The following is a 25473-nucleotide window of genomic DNA, read 5'->3' on the forward strand; positions in this document are numbered from 1 at the left end:
GAATCGTTGACCTTCACATAAGGGGCATCGAGATAAATAGTGTGTAAAAATCAGTACGACATCTTTTTAACTAACTTACGAACTTTAATAAACACAACTGAAAGTGGTTTATAACATACAGTATATTATTTGATTTTTATTATAAAGACATACAGTACATAGCCTACCTAATGCAATGCTTACAACCCCTGTTTATTTACTTAGTTACATTGTTGCAATGTAATTATTGTCCCCAGTGAGGTTTCATGAAACAACATACAAAAATACAGAGCAAAAAGAGCTTGACTATGAACTGGATGAAAAACTTGGTATTGACTAATCAAAGTGATATTGATAAAAGGTGAAAACAAGTCAAAGCATGAATACGATGGGTTTTTTTTTCAGAGACATTAACATGAATGAATTTTGATGCAGAGAAGCAAAGTACTGCAGAGATGAAGTAAATGAAACTGACATGAGAAGTTGGCCACGCTGTAGAGCTTACTGTACTGGAGGTTAATGAACAATCATAATGTTGGTGGAGGAAGGCATTCAATGAGGGCTTTACTGAACCGATTTGACTTCTCAGACTGAACTTGATGTTGAATCTTTTCCTCTCTTTTCAGATGCGCTGTGTTATTATGATTTTGTTGGATTCACCAGGCGAAGGATTTCAATTTCATAAAAAGCTTCAAAGATAATATTACAGGTCGTCATTTAGCAAAGAAGCTGGGTTTGAATATTAATGACAATATTCAATTGTTTTCCCCTATTACATGCACACACGATCACAAATAAAGTATCTCAAAATGTTTCAAGTACTCTTTTGGCCCACATGTGGTTGTCTTCTAATACCCGGTGGAAACAGGCTTCTCACTGGGGGTCTGTGCTGGATGATCCCACAATGCCATGCTGTCGCAGCAGGTTCCTCAGGATCTGATTCTTGGACTTCCAGTCTTCCACCTGAGCAACAGCAACAAATATAACACAGTGGTAATGTAGTAAGACTGACTAATCAGCTGACTTATGACTTTCTGCGACTAACTAAGTCATGTCTAACTGTGGAAATAGGTTTACATTCACAGCATTTGATTTTATAAGTAATATCCCAACTTTCAACAGACAAATCCAGGTTGAAGGCAAAAGTAAACACCATTATTTATTAAAAAAACAAAAAAGGTTAATTTTAACAAATTTTGCCAAGAAACATATCTACAAGTTGTAACAGGCTCTGCTCCAGGAAATCAATTACATTAAGGCTACAACAATCAATCAATCAATAGATTAGTTCATCAAAAGAAAACTGATCTGCAACTATTTTGACAATCGACTGTTAGAGACAATTTTCCGGCAACAAAGTCAAACATATTTTGATTCCAGCTTCTCAAGTTTGAGGTTTTATACATTATAGTAAATTACATTACATTTGTATATGTTATTGTATTTAGTATTTCTAATTTAGATTCTGTTTCTATTCTTATTTTATTTCTTTATTAGATTTTTCCCTTTGTGCTGCTGTGTCAATTTGAATTCTACAGGGGATCAATAAAGGTACATCCTATCTCATCTTATCTATTGAGATCGCCCTGGGCTCACAGAGATGATGAAATTTTCAGTTTTCTGACACTTTATAGCCCCAAAAAATTAGTTGATTTATAGGCAGATTAGTTGATAATGAAAACAATTGTCTGTTGCAGCCTTAAAATCAATTAGACTTTAATTCATCCATGTCTTTGCATTTTCAGTGACACCTACTCTGGGACCAGTAAAGGTCTGCCAGTGGTGAGCCGCTGATCTCCTGATAACTGGGCTGGGTGCTCTCTGTGTACGTTTCCTGGCTGAATGTCCACTTTCACAATTTTTATCTAATGATGCATTTTGTCTCACTACAATGCAGAGATCATAGATTTAATGTTAGTTAATCTATAATCATGAAGTAGAAAGTTTGACACCCAAACTGTTGAGGTTGGACAAAATTCAGGGAAACACTCCATCGCTGCCTTTTCTTGTTACGTGGCGGAGAATGATTAAACCTGTTCTCATTGTAAATTTGGTAATGACACTTTACAGCTTTGGTCTCAAATATACCTCGATCAGTTTGCTGGTGTTCACCATGAAACACGTGCTGACATACCTCCTGTCTCAGTAGCTGGTTGTCAATCCTGAGACGATCAAGAGTGCTGATGTCCTCCCCTAGCTTCATGTTGCTCTGTCTGAGTTCCTTGATGTACTCACAGGCTTTAGACAAAATTCCTCCTTTACTCTGAAACAAAACCATGAGAGAACTTCAGGAGTTACAAGACACTACAATCACTTCCTCATGGTTGTAAGCCTCTGCCACTAGTTTAAGGTTACATCCCTGTTTATCCAGAATCATATAAAATATGAACCATTTGTGTGAGATTTTGTCATAGTTGCTCTGTGGTCTTGAGTAATGGCTAAGAAAGTGTTTTCTGAAGTCATCGTGACCTTGACCCTTGACCTTTGACCACCGAAGTCTAATAAGTTTGTCCTTGAGTCCAAGTGGACATTTATGCAAAATTTGAAAGGATTCCCTTGAGGAGTTCTGGAAGTAATCACAAGGCCAAAACCATGTTTTTGAGGTCTTTGTGACCGTGACCTTTGACCTTCTACAGTTTTTCTTTGAATCCAGGTGAACGTTTTTGCCAAATTTAAAAAAGTTCCCTCAAGGCATTATTGCATTCGCAAGGACAAAACTGTATTTTGTGAAGTCACCACGACCTTGACCTTTGACCTTTGAAACCCCAAAATCTAATCAGTTCATTGCTGAGTTCTATCTGAATTGTTTTTGCCAAATTTGAAGAAGTTTAGTCAAGGCAGTGCTGAGATATCATGTCCACGAGAATGGAACAGACGGACGGACAAACTGAAAACAATGCGCCTCTGGCTCTGACTGTCGCCGGAGGCATAAAGAGATAATAATGACTCGCCCTCGTTTCTACATCTTCTTCAGACGGATGAAATTTGTCCTTTTGGGTACAAATTGCTCACAAACAGGATGTCACAACATACTCACAGGGCTCCTCTTTATTGAAACTATAAAATACAGAGCGGAGTCTGAGCCGAACTCACCTGTCCTGTCTTGGTATAGTCAACATTACAGTCTGGGATGGCCTTCGACAGCTGCACAATCCAGTTGTTGATCTTGTCCCTCCGCCGGCGCTCAACTGTTGGAACGACATTTAACATGAAGACTTTGATCATTTATAACATTCATACAGTTTTTTTTATCCTCAACCTCTCACATCAGACGAGAGCGCTAACCTTCGTTGTGCTGCGCTCGCCGTTTCTCATCTCTGGAAGCCCGAGGAGCCTCTTGCTTTCTACAAAACAAATTCAAACTCAGAGTTAAACGGAGTCAATGTCCCGGATGATCACTTTCAATAATAAGCAGCAGTTGCTATAAGCTGTTAAATGTTGATGTAATTACGCTATGTATGGCTGAGTGCGAGGTGCGATTGTCCTTTGATTGGATCCCGTCAAAACTTCCTGTGGTGACATCATGACGTAGAGCTGCCCTGTAAAACAAAATATTAATGTCAGCTGCAGAGAATAAGAAGAGCAGCATCTTAACGTAAAAGTCTTTATGATTTCATGCACCACAAAGTGTCAAGAAAAGAAAACTCTTGTTTCTCCTACAAAGTTTGTTTTAAACGTTACATTAGGTTAATGGTTTAAAAAGCTGCATTTAACTCATTTAATTATTATCAATATTATTTTAAGTTCACAACCACTACTTGTATTTAGATTTTACAAAGCTAGCATCAAATGAAAGTAGTAGTAGTAGTTGCATTGCATTTCTCGAGCAGGAAGTTAGTGCATAAACACTTCAAACGCTTAAATATACATGTGTAGTAATTACCTGTGGGTGTGGTCTGGCCCAGCAGTGTGTCGGAGGCCTGCACTGTGGTTACCATGGTGCCAGTGGTGGCATCTGCGATGGTGGCGGGGTAGTATGTGTACTGCGTCTCACTGCTGCCATCTCCCTCCAACCCCTCTGACTGCGAGAACACAGCCTGACGTCAGAGAGACATCAACTCCACTGTTAGTCTGGCATTACACTGTTTAGCTGCTAGTAAAGAAATGAGAGATCAAATCTATCAGGGATATAAATCTGCAAGCTTCTGACATGGCAGAAAATTAAATAAGCATTAAATATTACAGGTAAAACCACCTGCAAATTTATCACTTTTAAGGGTTTTGCCTGAAAAATGTACTTTTATCTGAGGTGCATTTAAGAGCCTCTATAAAACAGCAACATGAAATCATGTTACGATTATTTTGATTATAGTAGGAAATATAATTTTTGCATTTCAATTTCACTGAAAAAAATTAAAAATAAAAAAAAAATATGATGACATGATTTATTTCTGTACCAAACAAGCATGTCCCCTCACATCTGTAGAATATGATTTGTAGACCCGGGCATCTCTATAAAACCACTATCCATTTATAAAAGGCATGTTGTGACACATTTGACCATTTTTAACTTCACAAAAACTGCAGCTCCTGTGATTGGGATATTGCTCTTGGCCATATTGTGATTTCAATAATAATTTATAAATAATAATAATCAACCACAAATAAATGAGGGAACAATGAAGTTACAATTAAAAAGGTGATTAAATTAAAAATGATACTAGAACAGGAATAGTAATTGTGTTAATGGAGCTGGACGGAGAGTAAAGGGCTTTGCTGCTATTAGTACAATGAAATACAGTTACAACAAATGTAGTTTGATATTCAATAACTTGTAATGCCCAGTGTGCACCACTAGAGGCGAGTCAAAATCAACCTCCACTTAAACCCAGGTGTGTCATCAGTCTGTATAAATGTTTGATGGATTACTTCTGGTATGGAGCGATTAAGTGCTATAACTGAACCTTTTCAACCTGCTTCCGCTACCTCTAGACAGAGAAGATTTGTGTCATTTAAACTAAACAAAATACTTTTTGTACCGGCACAGCATTTCATATTTTAGACAGATATCCTAAACAGACATGACTAGAATTATTCTCTTACAGTTGTTTGCCTCTGCCAGCCAGCCAAGATGCAACTTGGGCAGCCAAGATTAGTTTCACCAGTTCAGTAGCAAACCAAATGTGAAACATAGTCACAATCTCTCGTTCTGTTCCTGAGTTTCAGTGTTGAATAATGGCCAGAAATGTGTTTTTTGCAGAACATTATGATGCAACAATGAAGTTGACCTTTGACCTTCCACATATAAAAAGTCATCACTTCATCATTTTACGCGATTAGACATTGGTGTAAAATTGGGTCATAATTATGGCCAGAAAACATGTTGTGTGAGGTCACAGTGATGTTGACCTTTGACCTTTGAGCTCTGACAACCAAAATCCATTCATCATTGAGTTCAAGTGAACATTTTGAAGAAATCCTGTGGACTGATGAACAGCTTTTATAACGCCTGACTCCAATTAGCTCTTGTTGATGTCATGAGACGAGTGGTTCACATACTTTTATCACGATTTTTGTCAATATTGTTTTCAAATGGGACAAGAACAACATAATGTTAGGTGTTTATGAGTTAAAATAGATATGGGTAAAATAAGGTAGATTTCTACATAAATGCAGGTAATTACAAAGGGTTTACTTATTTTATTCTTTCCACTGTTTGTTAGCCAGTGTTGTTCTCACCTGTGTGACAGTCTGACTGGTTGCAGGGAAACCGGTGACCAGGCTGACGGCTGCAGCTCCATCTGTCTGAGCCTCCAACTGGCCATCTGACACCTGGATCACTCTGTAGGTCACCTGCAACACAAAACATCACACAGAGTGGTCAATATCTCATTCCAGCTGAGGGGGACACATGCACTATTGTAGAGCATACAGATACAGAATATACTAAATAACTAACTTCTACTTTTAGGTCTCCATTAAGGGAAGTGGGTCACGAGAACTGAGACCAGGCTCATAACTGGCACTATTATCAAGACGTGTTAAATCACAGACATGATACGCACTTGCAATCTGTATGTATGATGGTAGAAAAACATTTTTTTCTGTATACTTCATGCTCTCATTTTAGCCACAAACACTGCTGTGACTATAACAGACATGATCAGAGAACCTGATCAGCCAGGACAGCCTGAGGGGGGACCTTGTGATGACTGCTCATTTTGGCCCTTGCTTTGTTTTATTGATTTGCTTTTTGGATATGTGGGGTGGAGGCAGGAGGGGTTCCCTTTCTAGCCTTAGTCATGTGACCCCTAAGGTATTCTAAGGATCTTGTGGATTTGGAAGTGGATGTGTGTAGTGACATTTGGGAAATTTCTGAAAGTTTTCAGACCCCTTAACTTTTCTGCACACAACTGCATCTGAAGTTCAATTTTGAAATGGATAAAATTGACTTTTTTGGCTTTTTATCTCCACTCAACAATCCATAACAACAAAGTGAAAAGATGTTTTAAAAAAACAAATATAAATATACAATACTATAAAGTGTACAAAAAGTGATGGGCTCACAAACTTTCATTAAAATTAAGTCTGGCGTAGGTTGTCCTTACATTTCAAGTCTGTATCTACAATATTGATCCAAAATCATGTTGTTTGTTTGACTGCAGTCTGTATGTAATATCTCCAGAAAGAGTTCCCTTGAATTACGAGTGTATTTGAGGTTACATGTAAGATATCACAGTGAATATGTCATCTTAAGTGCCTCTTGGTGGACATTTGAAACACAACCTCACAGGTTAACTGAAATGACAGTTCTGACTTCCTCCTACCTGCCCGCCTGCTCCTTCCGTCTTGAAGAGATATTTGATGGGTTGGTCAGTGAAGGTGGCCGCAGACTGAATGGTGGCAATGGCTGCCGGATCTTCTGCAGTGGCTACGGACCCTGTAAGAGCACAAAGCCACATTAAATTAAGTCAACTTTATAGATGTCAAAACTAGGTACGGGAAAGAACAGCTTTAAGACAACTTGACACCATATTATTAGTGCTACAGGTTTCTTCACAGGTTTGCTCTTACAAGGTAATGATATAAGTGGCTTTAAAGGGTTTCACTTTATTGGACTGAGATACTTCAGAGAGGTACACAACATATAAAGCAATGAAAGTCTTGATCAGTAGATGACTTTAAACTATCAAAGACTGGCTGGTCCTGGGGTGTCTGGCTCATGAAAGCTCATACAAATTAGGTATAACATTCCCTCGTTACATATTTAATCATTTTAAATACTTCTGCCTTTTCACAACACAATAGACAGTGAAAACCATTTACCTTCCTCGTTGACGGCAACACTCCCATCAGGTTCAGGGCTTTTCTGTTGGCTGCACACAAGTACGAACATAGCAGAAAGGTCAAGTTGTGGTTAAGTTAGCTAACTGGCTAATTAATTAACTATCAGCCAAGCGTACCAGCATGTTTTTGTTGTTAACAGTTGACAATGGCGCATGTCACCGTCCCACTCACCTCTTCATTTCTGCCGACAGTCTTGAACGAGGAGACCGCCTTCACTCGCTCCCACAGCCAGACTATAAAACAAGTTCATAAGTTTGACAAAAAGACAGAGGAAACTTCCTCTAAACTACAGCATCTCGACTATTTATATGACTTTTATCGACAATGGCCCAAAATCAGAAGTTTAAACCTGAAACGATGTTAGAAGAGCGAAGGTATAGTAGCTAGCTGAAAGCTGTGCGAGCTGAGTCAGGGCGAACGTTACTAAGGGTGATAACGGAAACTGGCCTATTTCCGTTCACAATAAAAGCATAAGATTAGAGTGTACGAAACAAAAAATGCGTGTTCTTTCACACGTGCGACAAAAACTGCGGTTTTTTGGAAGCATATTTTCGATTAGTCATATCACTACTGTTTACTTCCATGTGTTATTACACAGTAAGGTATCGATATGTAGCAACAGATATTTTAATTTGGAAATTTGACCGGAAATCAAGTGTTTCACTGTAGCTAGCTCGACACGGATCCTACCTTTCTGCTACACTACCAGTCGGCCCCAGCGGTTTTTACAGATGTTTAATAAAACACTTTCCTTTGTGCTAGCTCAGTGGAAGCAGCGCCCACAGCAGCTGACAACGATGTAAAATGATATTAAATTAGCTACATTATGCACAGAATGCTAAATTATGTTCAATATATGACAGTCTGAACAAAGATCTACTTACGCCGCAGTGGTCCCTCCCCCGATATTTGTCAACAGACCTGCCTTAGTATCGACTATGCGCATGCGCCACAGGAAATTAAGTCACGGTTCCAGAGCCAGTTAAATATGAATTTTAAATTTAAAAAACATTTTAAAAAGTAATATTAATGATATGTAAGTGACAGTGTTCCAATTTTTGTGTCATATCACTTGTTTTTTTTAATATATATTTGTTATCATAGTAAAATGTCAAAATACGTTATTTTGACACAATAGTACAACCGGAAGTCCTAAATCTTGCTATCTTGATGCAGGTAAAATTACAGATTGTGGCCGAGGGGGTTCACTGTTGAGGTGGATTATCACCAGGGACTGTGATGGTATTATTGTTGCAAATTCCTCAGAATATTCACTTTAACATTTATATCTAACTTCGTGACTTAAATAAAACTTAAGTAGAAATACAATAAAATCAACAGCAACAAAATCAACACCAGACATTGTTCTATCAGAGCTATGATTCACTGATTTGCAGAAATAAGTGTTTAGTCTTGTAAAGACTAAACTTTGACAGCTTTACTCAGTATAACTATGACTTTTGGTGTTTATAAGAGTATTTAACAGAATGAAAGATAGCAGGTCAGAGCAGAGGGGAAGAAAACACTGGACAGCGCCCGTGGTTCGATCCCGCGGAGGAATGGTGATCATCGTATTCTTGACAAAGAAATGTTGATAGAAGTAACCACTGAGCTAAACCAGTGCGACGATTACAGCAGGAAAATGTCTTTTTCAATATGTCTTGTCAAGATATGCACGTTGTCTCTGCCCGTGATCATCGGAATAATAAGGCGACTACTTCATGTCATAGTTGATTTTAGTATTTTCCTGAAGCTAAAAGGTAAAAACGTAACTGACGGCTACCAGCAGTTAGCTTGTCCTCTGAGGTTTTGTTTTGTTTGTTTTTTGTTTTTTTTTTTTTACCAAACTTTATTTAAACTTTGGAAGGTTTACAGTAACACAAATGGCATGACTCAAATCCATACAACTTCAACCAGACAGGCAACAATCACTGATCAGACACACAACAACAAAGGAGGAAACAAAAGTAAAGTTTACAAAATAATATTAAATAAATAAAGATAAAATAAAATGAATAAAAGACGGAGGGGTTCTTTGTAAGTTCAAGATCCTCCACCAAACTGCAGAGCCTCAAATTATTCTTCCTCTCCATCAACTTCAGAGAGGAACAATAATGACATAGCTCCATGTGAAAAATGTTGCAGTTCAGTTATCTTGTCCTCTGAGCTTCAATACAAAGAATGGAGTTTGGGAATAATAATTTAATACTTTTAGAAAATTATTTTGTACATAATTGTAGTTTTTTTTAAAAAAGAAAAACAAAATTATAGCTACATTCAAATGAGATGATATATAAAAATAGGCTATGTGAAACATTGTAACATTAAAAAAGCCTTATGAGTAATTATCACAATAAAACCTGCTGACCAGTTGTTCCATTATTTTTATTTTTACTTTGTTTTTCTTCTTGTTTATTATTAAGGTTATTATTTTTCTATTCTGATCTGTAATTATGTTGAATGTGACTTGTGCCTTTTTGATTGTATTGTAAATATTGTCAATAACAACAACAAAAAAAAGCTTCAATATGTTGTTGAACTTACTCTTCATCAGGATGCGTTTCTTTACAGGGATATTACTGCGGAGGAGAAGTGCTGTAACTCAATAAGCAAGAAAGCACTGGACAGCGCCCGTGGTTCGATCCCACAGGGGGATGGAGATCAGTGAATTCTGCACAGAGAGAATTGTTGATTGAAGTAACCACTGAGCTAAACCAGTGCGATGGCAGAAGCAGGGAACTAGCCTTTTCAACATGACTTGTCAAGAAGGGTGTGGGTTGTGTATGTTTTCATTCTTGCTTTTATGGGAGATGAAAAATATATATTGCCGCATTAATAAATATATAAAAATGCAGAAAAATGAATAAAATTACACAAATCAAATATGAATCAGAAACATAAATAAATAAACATTTTATATGGGTTATTCCTACATTTTAACAAATTTACATTTATTTTTATCTGTATGTTTATACCTCTGCTTTTATGAAAAAGTTTGGTCTTTTTCTGTGTTATTTGTTTTATTTGATTATTAGGACTTGAGGATCAGGTCATGTTTTAGGTTCAGCTGTTTGTAGGAATATAGAATATTTAAACGGTTCACAACCTTTCTAGCACCACTGTACCTGCCCACCAAACAGCAGACACACAGACAACCAGCTGATGATCATAGTGGAGAATCTACAGCATCTTAGAGACAGATTTCACCCTCAGGAGGTGGTGCTGGCGCTTTGGGCCGCACCAGAAAGTGACTATGTGGTGAACATAGTTTGGCATATAGAGGTGAAGAGAAACTCCTGAGGAAACACAACAACATCAACCTGCAACAAAATCAACACCAGAAATAATTTAGTCCTGTATTGACCAAACTGTGACAGTTTTACTCAGTGTAACTTTAACCTTTGGTGTTTATGAGAGTATTTAACAGAATGGGGAAGAAAACACTGGACAGCACCCGTGGTTCGATCCCACAGAGGGATGGAGATCAGCGTATTCTACTCAGGGAGAATTGTTGATAGAAGTAACCACTGAGCTAAACCAGTGCAATGGTGATGGCAGGAAAATGGCCTTTTCAATATGACTTGGCAAGATGGGAGTGGTTGTGTATGTTTTGTAGGTAGGAAACAGGAAGTCCCAATGGATGCTAAGGTTGCTCCCCTTTTCTATTTTTTGTGCAATGAACAAAATACAAATAATTTTGGGCCATAAAAGGGAAGGAATGATTTTTATTTATTTATTTATTTTTTTCACCATTCTCAACTGTAACTGAAGCCCCCCCCCCCCCCCCACACACACACACACACACACACACACACCTTGCTTCTCTTTCATTGTGATATCCTCTCAGTGAGTTTGGCAGAAAACAACATGCACACTTCTTCTCTCTTCACATCTTTTCATGATGGGTCCTTCCGACGTTGTCACACTCTACTTCTACGTGACGTCACAACCACAGAATGGAGAAGTTAGAACAACCACATACTTCATTCACAGTATATCTGTGGAGCTACACACGTCTGACCAGTCAGTCATGTATTTTCTCAATTATTGATATTGAGCACAATTACAAAAAATAACATGGACAATATGATTTTAAACAATCTTAATAGCTTGGCCTCTGAGAGTGATTCAGGTGAGTGAGAAGTCTTTGTAAACAGCTGCAGCTACTTTTCATCAAGTCATTTTGTCTGTAGTTCAGCGTATTTCTTATTTGAAAAAATCAAATGCATTAAAAGCATTTCAATCTGATTCGAAAGCAAGTTAAGTAAATTTTTCTTGATTTAAATTTTCCTTGTGTCAAGATACAGAAACCTTTTCATTTGCTTTAATAAAAAACAAGGTTTTTAAAATATGAATTATAGACAGAATGACTGGAGTTTATTTGCAGTGTCATGGTAAATATAGTTTTGCAGGTAGGCTATACTTTGTAGGTTAGTGAGTGGCTGGTAATTATTCACCACGCACTTTGCCTAAAAGCTGTAGTTGCCATGTGGAGATGATGTCAAAAAATTAATTTAATTTAAAAATGTTGGTGCTGAACGTCACAGAATTTTGCAGAAACATCCAGTATCAACATGTTAGGACTGGAGATTCATTAGTGAGATATTCACTGGGTTTGTGCTTTTTGTAGAGACCAGCAAACCAACCAACAGCCTGGGGGACAATCCTAACAAAAGGAAGGTCAGCACCGAGCAGGAATCACACAGGAGAAGTCGGAGGAGTGACAGAAAACCCATTGAGGAAGCAGCCGAGGCAAAAGGCACCAAGAGGAAGGCCACTGAGACAGAGACACCCAGTAAGAGGCAGCGGGATGGGACTACAGACGCTGACACCAGCTACAACACCGGTGAATCAAACAAGGTGTCAGTGAACGTCACAGAGGCCGGTGGTAAGAACGCCACATCCTGTTAATCGACTTTCAGTGGATTCTTTTTCTGGTGATACGATCATCTTGTTCTTACAAATCGGCTTCAACAGTTTGGGAAATGAAATTGTGAGCGCCTCACTATCAGGGAGTCCTGTGTTTGTCTCTCAGATAAAAAACCTACAGAAAACCTCAGAAACCACATTTCATTTAGTTAATGTGATGTAATCAGTATTTTCATCTTATCCTCAGAAGGAGAGTGAATAATCACATTCCCCAAAAACTTTTCCAAAGATTAAACAAATTAATTAAAGTTATAATATGTAACTTTTCCTCATTAAAATGTCTTAAAGCAACCAGAGCTATGTTTATATATGTGGAGTTGTGTTCTTACATTATCCCAAGCAATTCTCAAACCGAGAGAAATACATGATTTCATATCATATCCTTTATGATCATGTGTCAGTGTTGTGGTTTCCTGCGAGAAACTGAAAATTTACTTTAATCCAGTTTAAATAATAATAATAATCATCAATCATCAATCTAAATATGCAGGGGTCACAGTTAGAGGTAGTGATGTGATCAATAGACGTTTTTCACATTTGTGTTTGTGTGTAGATGATTTCGAGGACAGATACCTGCAGCTGGACAAGCTCGGAGAAGGAGGCTTCGGATCCGTTTACGCTGGCAAAAGAAAAACTGATAATTTACCGGTAAGTATAACGTACAGTCCGTATTCTCACATCACACACACTGAACACACACGGTCACCGTCACCAAAGTGTTCCTGGTTCTGACCTGCAGGTGGCAATCAAACACGTCCCTAAAGCAGATGTGGAGAGTCGACCAATGGTGAGTGACTTGATCTGATGTCTCGGCACCAACACGCACACACACGCACACACACGCACACACACACGCACACACACACACACACACACACACACACACACACACCACATCCTGAACAACCACACAGGTGGTTTTTTCATCCCTCTGATACGACCCATAGGAGTGTCTCCTGAAATGGTTGTCATGGTTACAGTTATAAGGTGCGGACTGTACCAACAGTGGCGTACGTACCTTCATCGCCATAGATACTGTAATAAGGGTCACGGCTGGGTTAGGTTTAGGAAAAGATGGGGATTTGGGTCAAAATAAGTACTTCCTCGACACTACACTGTCTTTGTTGTCATGGTTACAATGTAAACACCTGGTTTCACACGGGAATCGAACACACCGCAACCTCCTCGTAACACGGACTTTGTCACCGCACTTTTCCTTTTGCTCCTGTCATAACTACTGGGACCACTAGATGTCGCCTAGCAACCAAACGTAACTATGGGTCATAGTGTGTGTGTGTGTGTGTGTGTGTTGTTACAACTAACCCAGACTCTTGTAGTCATGAACTAGCTTACCTTACAGCTAACAGCTAAGACATTAGCTGTTAGCTAAGACATTAGCTGTTAGCTAAGACATTAGCACTCAGAACTAGCATGAAAGATATCCACATAGACTCAAGATAAACACGACTGACGTTTGAAGAGAAAGAGAAGGAGAGAGAGTTTAACTGTTTCATTTTCAGGTAAGAAAGTTGTTTATTTCCCCCCTCATTTATTTTTGTCTTTCCCTCTAAAATCACCTGTGTCTGCCACAAGGTGCTGCCTCCTCACGTGTGGAATAAAGACTAAATTGAGCAGGTGTAGAGTGAATCAGGTGATACATAACTTGTTCCTGATTGGAGAAACTGAAGGTTTTTTTTTCTTTAGGTCCTAAATAGGAGGATCTGCATGGTCCCCATGGAGGTGTTCCTCATGCTGAAAGCGGCAGGTGGACCAGAGTCGGTGGGCACATCTGCAGTCGTGTCATTATTAGACTGGTATGAACAGGAACAGGAGGTTCTTCTGGTCATGGAAAGACCACTCCCCTGTGTGGACCTGCTGGAATACCTCCAGGACAACAACGGGCCCCTGGAGGAGGACGTGGCGAAGGTACTGAAGCTGCTGGAGCCTGTTTCTGTGTGTGATTACCACTTTATATAATCATAAACGGTTATTTAAGCTCCGTCATTTCTACTTCTTCTGTGTTTTATTTGAAGTGTTGATCCATAAGAAGATATATTTGTTGTTTTAAGAACCAAAAACCATCTCAGTGTAGTTTTACATCTCCTCTCTCAGGCTTCTCTCCGGAGCTCTAGTTACAACAGGTCGGTGAGCCAATCAGAAGAGAGGAGGCTCTGAGTCTCTCTTCTGATTGGCTGAATGTTTTCTGAGTGGTCTAATAATAAATACAGCAGATTTCAGGTAAAACACTCAGAGAAACCAAATCCTGCAAGGTTGGATGATGGGTCCAGGTGGGCGGAGCTTGGGGAGTGGCTAAGAGTGGTGACTGCTTTGTTGTGACATCACAAAGTTACAGCAATCCTGACGGCTGTTTTTAAAGGCTCAGTGTCTGAATACAGGCTGTGTGCATTTCTCTGTGGACTGAGGCTTTGATACTTTCACAGTATTTATATAGAACCTAGACCTGATCTATAATCAAACAACACATGGACATCTACCTTTATGCTATATGGGACCTTTAAGTTGTAACTAATGGCTACTGGTTGAGAAAACAATTTGACTCTTGACTCTTTATCTCAGAACATCATGAGGCAGCTGGTGGAGGCAGCCAGAGAAATGCACTCGAAGGGAGTCTTCCATCGTGACCTGAAATCAGAAAACATTCTGATAGAAACCAGCTCCGACGGCCCTCGAGTGCGGATCATAGACTTTGGATGTGGCTGCGTTGTGAGGAGGAGACCTTACCGCTCCTTCTCTGGTACGACGTCTGGCCTCCTGCGTTTCATTCATCTGTGGATCACCTGTTGATGAGGAAATCTTAGTCCGCTCCTCATCCTCCATCTCCATCTGTCTTGCATGTTGCAGGAACCTCTGCCTACGCTCCTCCAGAGTTTTACATGGACGGGACGTACGAGGCCGGCCCCACCACAGTCTGGCAGTTGGGGGCGCTGCTCTATGAAATGCTGGATGGATTCAAACAGTTCTTCACCCGCAAGTTCCTCCGCAAGGGAATTAAAATCAGCAGCAGGCTGTCCCGAGGTAAGACAACACAGGTACTCAACACAGTAGAGTACTGTGCAACGTGCGTCTTTCTTCCACAGTGGATCACTGCAGCTTCCAGCCTGATCTGTTCTTTGTTCTCAGACTGCCAGGATTTCTTGAAGATGTGTTTGGTTGTAATCCCTGAGGAGCGCACCACTCTGGACCAGATCCACCTTCACCCCTGGTTCACATGATCCTGCACTACCTATAATTGCACTGGGTCTGGAAAAGTACAGTGCATTCAAAAAAACTTATATATATTATATTCATTTCCCTCAACAATGAATTTAAATAATTTCAACATAAGGTTGCAACATTAAAGGGGGTGTGAATACTTTCTGAACGCACTGTGTATGATTTGTGAACCTTGTCTTGTTTATGCTTGAAAAACATGCATCATTAAAATGCTTTTTGACACCAGCATTGAATCTTAAATGATAAACCTTAACTGGTTTCTTTTTGATTTAGTACGTGGTTCACCAACCTCGTCTTTCAACTTCCCAGTGGGAATCGGTCGGGTTTTGAAGACTGCCATCTTTTTTCTTTTTCTTTTTTTTTGGTTCAAACTTTTATTTAATCGTGTAATCTCACTAAGATCAAGAGAGACCAGAGAGAAAGAAAAACAGACAAAACCAGGATAAACACACACAACAAACATAAACAGACATAATTAAAATCCTCTGTAATTCACTCCATCTGCTCCTATAAACCACCTTTTTACACAATAAAAACAAGGTTGTTCAGTTTTGTTTCCCAGAACTTGTACCCTGTAGTACGGTGGCTGACAAGGACAAAGGAGTTGCAACGGCCCAAACCAACCTCCATTACAAGAAAGATGCTGCAAATCAGACATTTCATTTCTTCATTTGCAGCACGTTTCCGTTGTATTTGTTTTGTATTTTTACACGTTTTTGCGTTGGCATTCGTGTATTGGGATGTTGCCCTTGTCTGCCACCGTACTGTAGTATTACAAAAACACTAAATAATTGATCTCTCCTTTCCCTCACAATGGCCAGTAGTTACTCCCCTTGTTCCCCACAGTCGGTGCCTGTATTTAAGATCCAGCAGTTACTAGTGAGTATTTTATTGGTGCTTGATTCATACTGTACAGAATTACACTGTCAATCACAGGTTGTATTATAAAGTGCTACCAAAAGAAAAAAAAACTACCTCCAGACGTCACACACACCCCACACTGAAACCACACCGACACTTGTCAGAAGTTAATGTGCTGAAATCTGTGTATTATTTGTACACAAGATAGAAAAATAAAAAAGAGAAATCAGACATTTATCTGAATACTGAAGGCAACTTGTAAAAACAGTGCAAATGTAAATCACTTGTGTACGGAGCGAATACACAAGAATAATACATAAGAACACATTTCTGTCGGTGGAAACCTCCACAGCTGATCCCTCATGTGGTCTGACTGTCTGTGACCAGGACCCTCCACAGAGACAGGATCACCACGGGCCACAGCGAGGTCGGAGCCTGGTGCAGAAGGAGACCTGTGGTGTCAGGACAGGGTTTGATTCGCTCTGAGGGGAAACACAGAGAGAGGTGAGGCTCGGTGTCGGTCACTTCCTGCTTCACTTCCTGCACGACGCGGAGCTGCCTGCCAGAAAATCTAGTGGAATCCCCTGAACACGTCTTTTGTTATTAGCTTAACATAAATATGTACGTTTGGTTCATTTAAAGTCAATTCAACATAAAACATTCACATTTTTCAGGCAGCAGGGAAACTTAAAGTTTTAAACTGAACCATTTTAAAACCATTTATCACATAGAGAAATGTAAAAATTACATACAGTATTTGTCCTTATATATGTCACCTACTATCACATATATACATCCTCTGGATAAATGAAGATATAAGTTGATAAAAAATATGAAATAGCCACACTAATATTTGTATATGTACATATATTACATAATAAACAAAATAAACAATTTCTATATGTTTCTATATGTTTTCTTAATATATACTGACAGGGTTTCGGATGAATATATATTTATTTAACATATATCTACAATATAAGCCTACATACATAATCATACATATTTGTATGGGCTAGACATATATGTCAATATATGAAATTGTTCCAATTTCTAAAAGGTTTTATATATAAATTCTACACATATCTTTTTATTTTACATTAATATAGAGGATGTGGTTGTGACTATGTTCGCTGTGAACACACCGTCTGACGATGAGGATGGAAGAGATTTTGATCATCAAACCTAAATCAGTGACTCAAAAGACTCTGAATGTGACGTCACTGAAAGCAGCATGTGCAAAATGTCATAAGAGATTCATCAGTTTACTCTACAGGTAAATGCTCAATAAACATATTAATATCAAACCACCACTTCCTTGCTTTTTTTTTTTTACCAATGTTAATCTCTTTCATTCAAAAGGAAGTTGAATATTATCATTTAAATGTCTCATCTAAAGGTCTCTGTCCATGTGTAGTGTGATTATAGATCAGATCAGCTTCTATATTAATACTGTGAAAGTATCAAAGCCTCAGTCCACAGAGAAATGCACACAGCCTGTATTCAGAAACTGAGCCTTAAAACCAGCCGTCAGGACTTCTGGAACTTTGTGATGTCACAACAAAGCAGTCACCAAGCCCCGCCCACCTGGACCCACCATCCAAACCTTTACAGGATTTGGTTTCTCTGAGTGTTTTTATATATATTTTCACTTGATCACTCAGAAAACAGTCAGCCAATCAGAGGAGAGGCTCAGAGCTTCCTCTCTTCTGATTGGCTCACCGACCTGTTGTTACTAGAGCTCCAGAGAGAAGCCTGAGAGAGGAGATGTGAAACTACACTGACCACAAATAAATCTTCTTATGGATCAACACTTCAAATAAAACACAGGAAAAGTTTGAAATCTAGACCTTTAAATTTTTTATAAAATAGTGCAGATGTTTTCTGAAACTGAAAACCTTGACTCATGACCTTCTGTCGCTAAATTGATTCTTTTCTTGGACGGATTGAAAACAAAGCTTTACTCAACATCTTTGATGGTGATTGAATTACAAATAATCAATTGCTATTAAATCCATATCAGGACTGGATTAACCTGGATTAACCAGGTGCTGCAGTAATAGTGACAGTGTGAATGCTCATTTAACGCCTGAAATGTTTATTTACAAATGGAGAACAATACTAACTTTTTCCATGGCGTATGCTGAAGTCGACGGAGATTTGCTTGTGTTCGGTCCTCTCCTTTCTCTTCAGGGTGCAGTTGTAGTTCTTGACCTTCTTGGTATACAGCGGACCCTCATCTGGGAGAGTCAGCTTGCAATTATCATCAGTCGCGTTAGAAATCACGACCCCGCTCGACGTCATAAATGTACATTTGAAGGATGGAGAGTCTGGACAGTTTGCATAATAGCAGTCCAACCTTTAATGGGTGAGAAAGTAATGGTTAGTTTTTTTTCACTTCATTTTATGCCAAAACCTCCAGCAAATGTGAATCCAATGAATATGACAAGTGTGAGACGAATGAGGAGACCGGATGCTTGAACCTGAGGCTTTTGTTCTTGGTGGTGCAAGCGGTAAAAATGCCAAAGTCCCCTTGCTTTTTGGCGGTGGAACCTGCAATCAGAGACCATGTTGTTTGAATAAACCATAAATACTGTATTCAGCATTTCTTATATACCTAGTTTCTGTTTTTGAATGTCTCTCTCATGATTTCTAATTCCACCAGGTGTTGAACATCTTAAATACAGTATCTCAAACCAGCAGGTTCCCAGATCTACAGCTACATACTGTACATTCTTTACTTGTATTGATAGACAAACTATGTAATGGCAAAACGTTTCTTCACTTTTCTTTTGTAAAAGTTTCTCTCAGCAAGTTTGTGAGAAAACATTTAGTTAGAAACTTTAAGTGCGACTTAAGAGACACTTAGTGAATAGGGGCCCTGACGTTCACTGAGCCAACCAAGTTCTTACAATGTGTTTGTTTTCCTCCAAAATGTCCTGTCACTTTGTCAGGGAAAGATTGTGGTTTGGTTCAATACAGAAAAAGTTCAGAGTGGCTTGACACAAACCACCTCTCTGCGGAAGTGGTTTTGCCTAAACCACAAAGTTCTCAAATATGAGTCACATGACAGTCACTCGCTCTGTTTGGACACCATCCCCGAAACCACCTCCTGTCCGCTCGACTGCGTTATTGAGTCTAAGAATAATTATCATCTGAACATAATCCAGCTGTTAGTTTTCCTACGAAAAACATTTTCAACATAATTTCTAGGAAGACAGGGTTGAATCATGTTTAGGAAAATCCAATTTACAATTTTGACCAAATTCTCTTCAATCAATTACAAAGACAGCAAAAAAAAAAGCAAGAAAACAAACAAACAAAAAAAAAAGAAAAAAAACAACTCAATAGTGTAAGGACAGAGAGTGAACGAGGGGCCATGGGCTGCAGAGATATAATCCAATCTCTCAAATCTGATTAAGGCGGGCTCTGCTGATTGATGAGCTTGTTACAGAAGCAGCAGAAACCACTAAAATGCTGTTAGCATCTTCCTCGAGCTAGAAACTCACCCACTAACCACCGTTACCACCATACATTATAAGATTCATCCAAACAGATCAGTCCAATCACTTGATTGTGATATTTATTCAAATTAAAATCCTCCTTTGTGTTATATGAAGCGCACTTACCCATGAAGAAGAAGAGAAGAGACAAACAGATGTACATTTTCCTGATCCGACTGAGACATTTGACAGAAAACAAAACATGGTGCGTTCAGGGAGGGGGGGGAGAAATTTAAAAATATCCATCTATTTGCAGACTACATATTACGCTTTCAAACTTGATCCAAATGTTGCAAATCAGGTGAATCCATATAATCTGTAATACACATGCACGTTTAATATCATGAGTGATCCTCGTCTGTGTAGCAGCAGAACATAAAGAGCAGTTTCATAAGGTTGTAAGAAGCTTTCGACCATTAAATGAAAACAAATACTTGACTTGAATTTCACTTTATGGAAACATGAACTAATTTCTCACCCCTGAAATGGCTTCCGACTAAACTGAACAGTCAGGCAACACAACAGGTCTCCTCTACTGTTTCAAGTGAATAAACATTGTGTAGAAATGGAGGGGAAATCTAAATGTGCCTCAGCGTCTTACCGTTGATCTGCTCTTGTCTTTTCTGTTCTTTTCTCTTCTGCGACTTGCAACAGCAGAGGACAGAAGTCATAGATTCAGTGTGATGGGCTGGGCAGGGCATTATGAGGAAGGCAGCTGGAGTGGAGCTGAGCAATAAGTGGGGTGGGAAGGTTGGCAGCCTGCTCCACCCAGTTCGTTTGGGCGACCGCTGATGTAGAAACATGCAGTGCACATGTTTACTTGCTTACTTGCATGCTTACTTTTGCACTGTCACTTTCCCACAATTTAAGCTACAAAATCACTCCTGGTTCAGCATCTTTAGCTCAGTTCAGTGTGTGCTCAGTGTGGTGGTAAGTGGCAAGAGATTTTTACCCTCTCTGGATAAAGTTAAGAATTTGTGTTGTTGTGAAATTACCTTGTGTCTCCTGTGCACCTCGGCCGATATGGCCATTAAACAGTTTTTGGCTCATGTCAGGTTCAGACTGCACAATATCTTTGTCTGATAAGAGTCATTGTGTCAGATTATAGTCATGAATTCTCAGTGTGACTTGTGCCATGAGATGCGACAGACTACAGCAGACAACAACTTGGTACTATGCCATGAATGCATCATGTGCCAGTGTTGGCTGCTTTCCTCTGTGATGCACTACACATTAAAAACCATCAACTGTTGCACCTGATGCCTGTTTTAGTTCTGGGCTATTATTGGGCTGATATCATGGCATTATCAGATGTCACCTAGCGACAATCTTTAAAAAATGACATCAACACTTAAGAACCAGCAGCTGCAGTTCCTTTAACGACCACTAGAGTCTGGCTCCAACAGTGAGTCAGTCCCCATAGACTCCCATGTTAAAATGTCCAACTTTACAGCAGAAATAAACATGTTTACAGCCTGGTACAAAAACAGTTTTGCTCTTTAGAGCTAATTTCCTCCTTCATGAAAACTGTACAGGGGTGAATTTTTATATAAGTCACTCGTTTAAATTTTATTAAGGCTTAAAGTTACGTATAATTGAGGGCGTGGCCGCTTTGAGTGACAGGCAGTTGAGTGTATGCTTGCCACAAACAACACAAGGATTAACTCAGGAATCTAGTACAATGAAATGAAACAATTACTCCCCATTAACCAAATTAATTATTTTAAGGTAAAAAGTCCAAAATAACTCACATCCATCCTTTCTTTGTTCTGGCTGGTGTTTGGAGGGAACTAGAGAGGAAGTCACAGGCCTGAAGGGCTGATCTAAATAGCCTTGAGAGGAGTGACCAACTCAGGGTTGACAGGGTGATGATGCAGGTAGTGGAGACTTGATTAAACATTAGTGGTATTTTCAAAATATGAATATAAATGATGTGGAAAACCTCTTAATTTCCCCAAAATATACAGTATATTATAAAGAACCATAAAAACCTAAATAAATAACTAAATAACTTAAATTTTGGGACATTGTTTGTGTCCACCGTGAGTGACTGACTCGGAGAGAGAAGTCGGTGTGAGGCTCTAGGTCACAGTGCCACAGTTACTACATTAAATCTTACAGGAGGAGACGCTCAGGCGGCTCCTCCAGACACAGCTGTGGTTTTCTGTTTTACTGCTGGTGCCACGATTAATAACAGAGAACCATGGATGGTCAAAGTGGCCCAGTGTTCTGAGATCAGCACCTGGGCGTTTGTAAATCATGTTTCCTTGTTTATGGTAAATGGACCAATATCTTATTCACACATCCCTCCTCTCCCACTTCTTTTAGATTATTATAGATTATAAATATAATAGCATAAAAGCTAGACGCAGGGGTTCCTGCTTCAGAATTGAGGTGACATCATGCACAGAAGTCTGTATTGATGATTCCTCCTTTCTCCTTGATCACGCTTCAATAAACATCCTCAGCATAAGACATCCTGGACTCCAGCGCTCTTTCCTCACCGAAATACCTCGACGGTCAATGATAAGATTTCTCCCTATCAATTGTAAGGCCGGTGCTCATCAAAACATAAAGCCCCATCAGGGAGGTTTACTGGGCAGTGTTGGCGACACTGCTTCTGAGATGTCATGGCAAATCATCCATTGATCTTGGTCGTTGGTCTTCAAAAGATTCCCTTTTCCTACAATGATAAATACTATCTTTCCTTTTTCAGGAAGGACATTATGGCATGTCACGGTAGGAAAAGCATGTAAAGCATGTACAAGCTGCTACAGGTTAAGGGTCACCGCTTGCTGGGACACTTGAGAAAGGAACCATTGTTAATGTTAGTAACACCTGTGCTTTTCCTTTTATCACAAGTCAAAACGTCACCTGTGATAAACACCTGACTGCACTGTGTTTCCTGCAAATTCTCACTCCCAACTAACCTCAACTTTGGAAGAGGGGTCATGTTTAAACACCTGTGTGGATTGACAGGGTTATTTAATGTTGTATTAATAGTAATGAAAACATCCCTCTTGATATAGAGCAATATTTCTTCACTGTCTGCAGCCGACCTGGAGTTGGCTCCATTATCGTGTTTGACATAAAATTCCCCATGGGAGATAAAAACAAAGTGCTCGGATAGTATCAGTTTTTTTTTCCATTAAGGTTTCATCAATCATACAGTCGCAGTGCATTTTCAATCCACAATACAACACGTGGTGGTCTAGGAAACTGACTGTGACGGGACCGTACACTGTTATAAAAAGAATGGCATTAACACGAGGGAGATAAGCAGTTTCCAGTCGTCTGTATCTACGAGGACGGACCAGCATTACTTTCTCCAGCATGTGACTGGAATACGTAATCTGATTCGCTCTCGATTGAAGTGGCAGCATCTAGTTTACCAGTCTGCTCAACACACAGAATATAGATGTTGACCAAAACACACACAATAAACTACAAAATAAAAACCAAAAATATTTAAAGACAAACCTGAATTTATTAAAAACCAATCACTTGAATCTGCATGTGATTAAATGAATAAACAATTATACTGTATATATTAAAATATAAATAGAATGTCTTTGTAAAAATTAAAAAGAAAGCTATGAAGGATTGACCAGATGGTTAGGACAGGTTATAAAGTACAATAATGATTATTTTAAAGTCAGTAGAGCGCCTCCTGAAGGCAGCAGTGGAAACTGACTTGGTAAGATGAAGGTTCCTAATGATTAGCGCTAGCATTAGCATTAGCATTAACATCTGTTAATGCTAACATTAGCTATGTATCAATAGCAAAACTTACAAATAGCTCCTTTTAATAACTGAACTGACAAAGAAAATTAAGTTTTGAGCAGGTATGCTCTATGTGACCATCTATCCTGCTGCAGCTGTGCTAGCAGATGATTAGGAATGATAAACCTGGGATGTGTTATTAATTTGGAATCTGCTTTTCAGCAGGAAAATAGTGGATTCCCTCTTCTAATTTTGTGACTGGGTATGAACCAGTCTGCTAGATCCAACAATATATTTATTCATTTGCATCCTAAAATTGAGCCTTTGAAGTCTGACGTCACAACATCTGCATAACAATCATCGTATCAGCGCGTCCGTTGCTCATGCAACTACATGTTTTTTCTCAGCCTTGGACATGGGAATAATGTGTGTTATGTGTTGTCATTAGTGCATTAGGACTAATGGATATGGTGAAATTATATTTTCATTTCCTGGAATCCTCCCTCCCTCCCTCATCCTCCTCCAGTGAGACAAATTAAAACAGCCACTCCTTGAAAAGTGGATAGTGATGCTAGACCGTGAGGAAAAGCTTCTCGAAAAATGATTGATTAAATGATCCAACACTGTACCAGCTAACACAATACATAAAGACAAAGACAAAAAGATTGAAACTGCAGTGTCGTGCTGAACGGGTGAAATTGGCTTTTGATTGTCTCTCTTAAAAGAGAAGGAAAATCTTGGTGATGGCTTGTTTATCAAATCTGATCGGATCGGAAAGAACATTGACTGCTAATGATCTGTGAGCATCAAGACATCAAGTAAACCTTTCCTTAATATATGCATGTCTGCAGTCAAAGAGAAAAAGCACATTTTGAACGAACAAACATTTAATATAAATATGAATAAACCTCCTCAGCCATCAATATCTGTCTGGAAGTGGCTGCTGGTCTGATGTCCAGAGTATAAATATTTATGTCCTCTTTATAATGTAAATACTTCGAGGTTCTGTCTGATCTGTTATTACAGGAACTGTATGATGTCTACCTATTAATTATTTCCATCTACCTGTTTTTATGCATATTTTCAATGTGCACATAAAAAAGTGCAAATCAGATCCCAGGTACGAAAAGTCCCTGTGCTTGTTTGTTCCCCAGTTTACTTTTATTATGCTGTTATTCAAATTATTCAGCCAAAGACTCGGCCGGGTCTGGGCCCAGAGATCCGGCTGAAGTGCGGTCTGACTGGTTGCCTGAGTCCAACAACCCACAACCAGGCCTGATTAATTAATTAACTGACCATTTCTGCCTCTTTTTATGTTGCAGTAGTGAAAATTATTTTTTATTATTTGTCATTAACAAAATCTGTTGTGTTGTGGTTTCAGAATGATGGAGACAAACAGCAATTAGATACAAAATTTGACACAGGCTTGAGAGTTTACTTTTGAGTATTATAATTGTCACCCACTGACCTTTCTTGGTATGGCTGTAGTATCCGTAGTCTCAGTCTGCTATACAAGCAATAAATACGCAGGTAAGTGACTAGTTAAAAGCAGGGATGGATTACTGAACAGGCCCAGGGTCCCAAGAGCTCTGGTGCTCTACACAAAGATGCTACTGTAATATAGGCTTGTATTGGGTTTGTTCATCTCATGTCTGAATAATGTACATTTGTATCCACAAAAGTCATCAGAATATTTAATTCAATGGACTATTTATCAAAATGTTGTCCCAGGGGAGCACACCCCTGGATCCCGAAAAAAGTTCAGGCTCAGGATTTCTTTTTTTTACTATCACCCCTGAACTTAGCTTTTATATTTATGTTATGTTTTTTTTTTTTAATCTGTTTTAATAATAATAACCATTAGCTGGATGCAATGAAGTCCTGCAACAAAATTTGGTTCCTACACAAACAATCCTACAGAGATCCTCTTATTACTCAACTGGGACCAGAACTACCA

General features: G+C 39.0%; 3 protein-coding genes across 6 annotated transcripts; 1 reads left to right on the forward strand and 2 right to left on the reverse strand.

The window, feature by feature from the left end:
• Positions 1 to 116: 116 nt before the first annotated feature.
• On the reverse strand, positions 117 to 8197 carry usf1 (upstream transcription factor 1). 3 transcript variants are annotated; one of them, XM_056375063.1, is made up of 11 exons: positions 8151 to 8197; positions 7438 to 7499; positions 7246 to 7295; positions 6747 to 6859; positions 5659 to 5772; positions 3863 to 4001; positions 3431 to 3518; positions 3265 to 3323; positions 3073 to 3167; positions 2114 to 2242; positions 117 to 942 (listed from the first exon to the last, which is right to left on the reverse strand). In XM_056375063.1, exons 2-11 carry the CDS (start codon positions 7443 to 7445, stop codon positions 853 to 855), a joined length of 885 nt encoding a protein of 294 aa, XP_056231038.1. In that variant the 5' UTR covers positions 7446 to 7499; positions 8151 to 8197; the 3' UTR covers positions 117 to 852. The 3 variants fall into 3 exon arrangements, with proteins under 3 accessions (XP_056231038.1, XP_056231036.1, XP_056231037.1); XM_056375061.1 differs by having other exon boundaries at positions 3863 to 4016; positions 8151 to 8196; XM_056375062.1 differs by lacking the exon at positions 8151 to 8197 and adding an exon at positions 7957 to 8110 and having other exon boundaries at positions 3863 to 4016.
• Positions 8198 to 10694: 2497 nt separating this feature from the next.
• LOC130167708 (serine/threonine-protein kinase pim-1-like) lies at positions 10695 to 15649 on the forward strand. Its single transcript, XM_056374172.1, has 8 exons — positions 10695 to 10755; positions 11897 to 12154; positions 12749 to 12843; positions 12935 to 12982; positions 13900 to 14121; positions 14773 to 14950; positions 15058 to 15231; positions 15337 to 15649. The coding sequence occupies exons 1-8, from the start codon at positions 10695 to 10697 to the stop codon at positions 15426 to 15428; spliced, it is 1128 nt and encodes a 375-aa protein (XP_056230147.1). The 3' UTR covers positions 15429 to 15649.
• Positions 15650 to 16215: 566 nt separating this feature from the next.
• LOC130168120 (uncharacterized) lies at positions 16216 to 20597 on the reverse strand. 2 transcript variants are annotated; one of them, XM_056374714.1, is made up of 5 exons: positions 20395 to 20595; positions 19920 to 19969; positions 18774 to 18843; positions 18417 to 18649; positions 16216 to 16772 (listed from the first exon to the last, which is right to left on the reverse strand). In XM_056374714.1, exons 2-5 carry the CDS (start codon positions 19954 to 19956, stop codon positions 16651 to 16653), a joined length of 462 nt encoding a protein of 153 aa, XP_056230689.1. In that variant the 5' UTR covers positions 19957 to 19969; positions 20395 to 20595; the 3' UTR covers positions 16216 to 16650. The 2 variants fall into 2 exon arrangements, with proteins under 2 accessions (XP_056230689.1, XP_056230688.1); XM_056374713.1 differs by lacking the exon at positions 19920 to 19969 and having other exon boundaries at positions 20395 to 20597.
• Positions 20598 to 25473: the final 4876 nt, after the last annotated feature.

This window comes from Seriola aureovittata, chromosome 4, assembly GCF_021018895.1.
Source record: "Seriola aureovittata isolate HTS-2021-v1 ecotype China chromosome 4, ASM2101889v1, whole genome shotgun sequence".
Lineage (NCBI taxonomy): Eukaryota > Metazoa > Chordata > Actinopteri > Carangiformes > Carangidae > Seriola > Seriola aureovittata.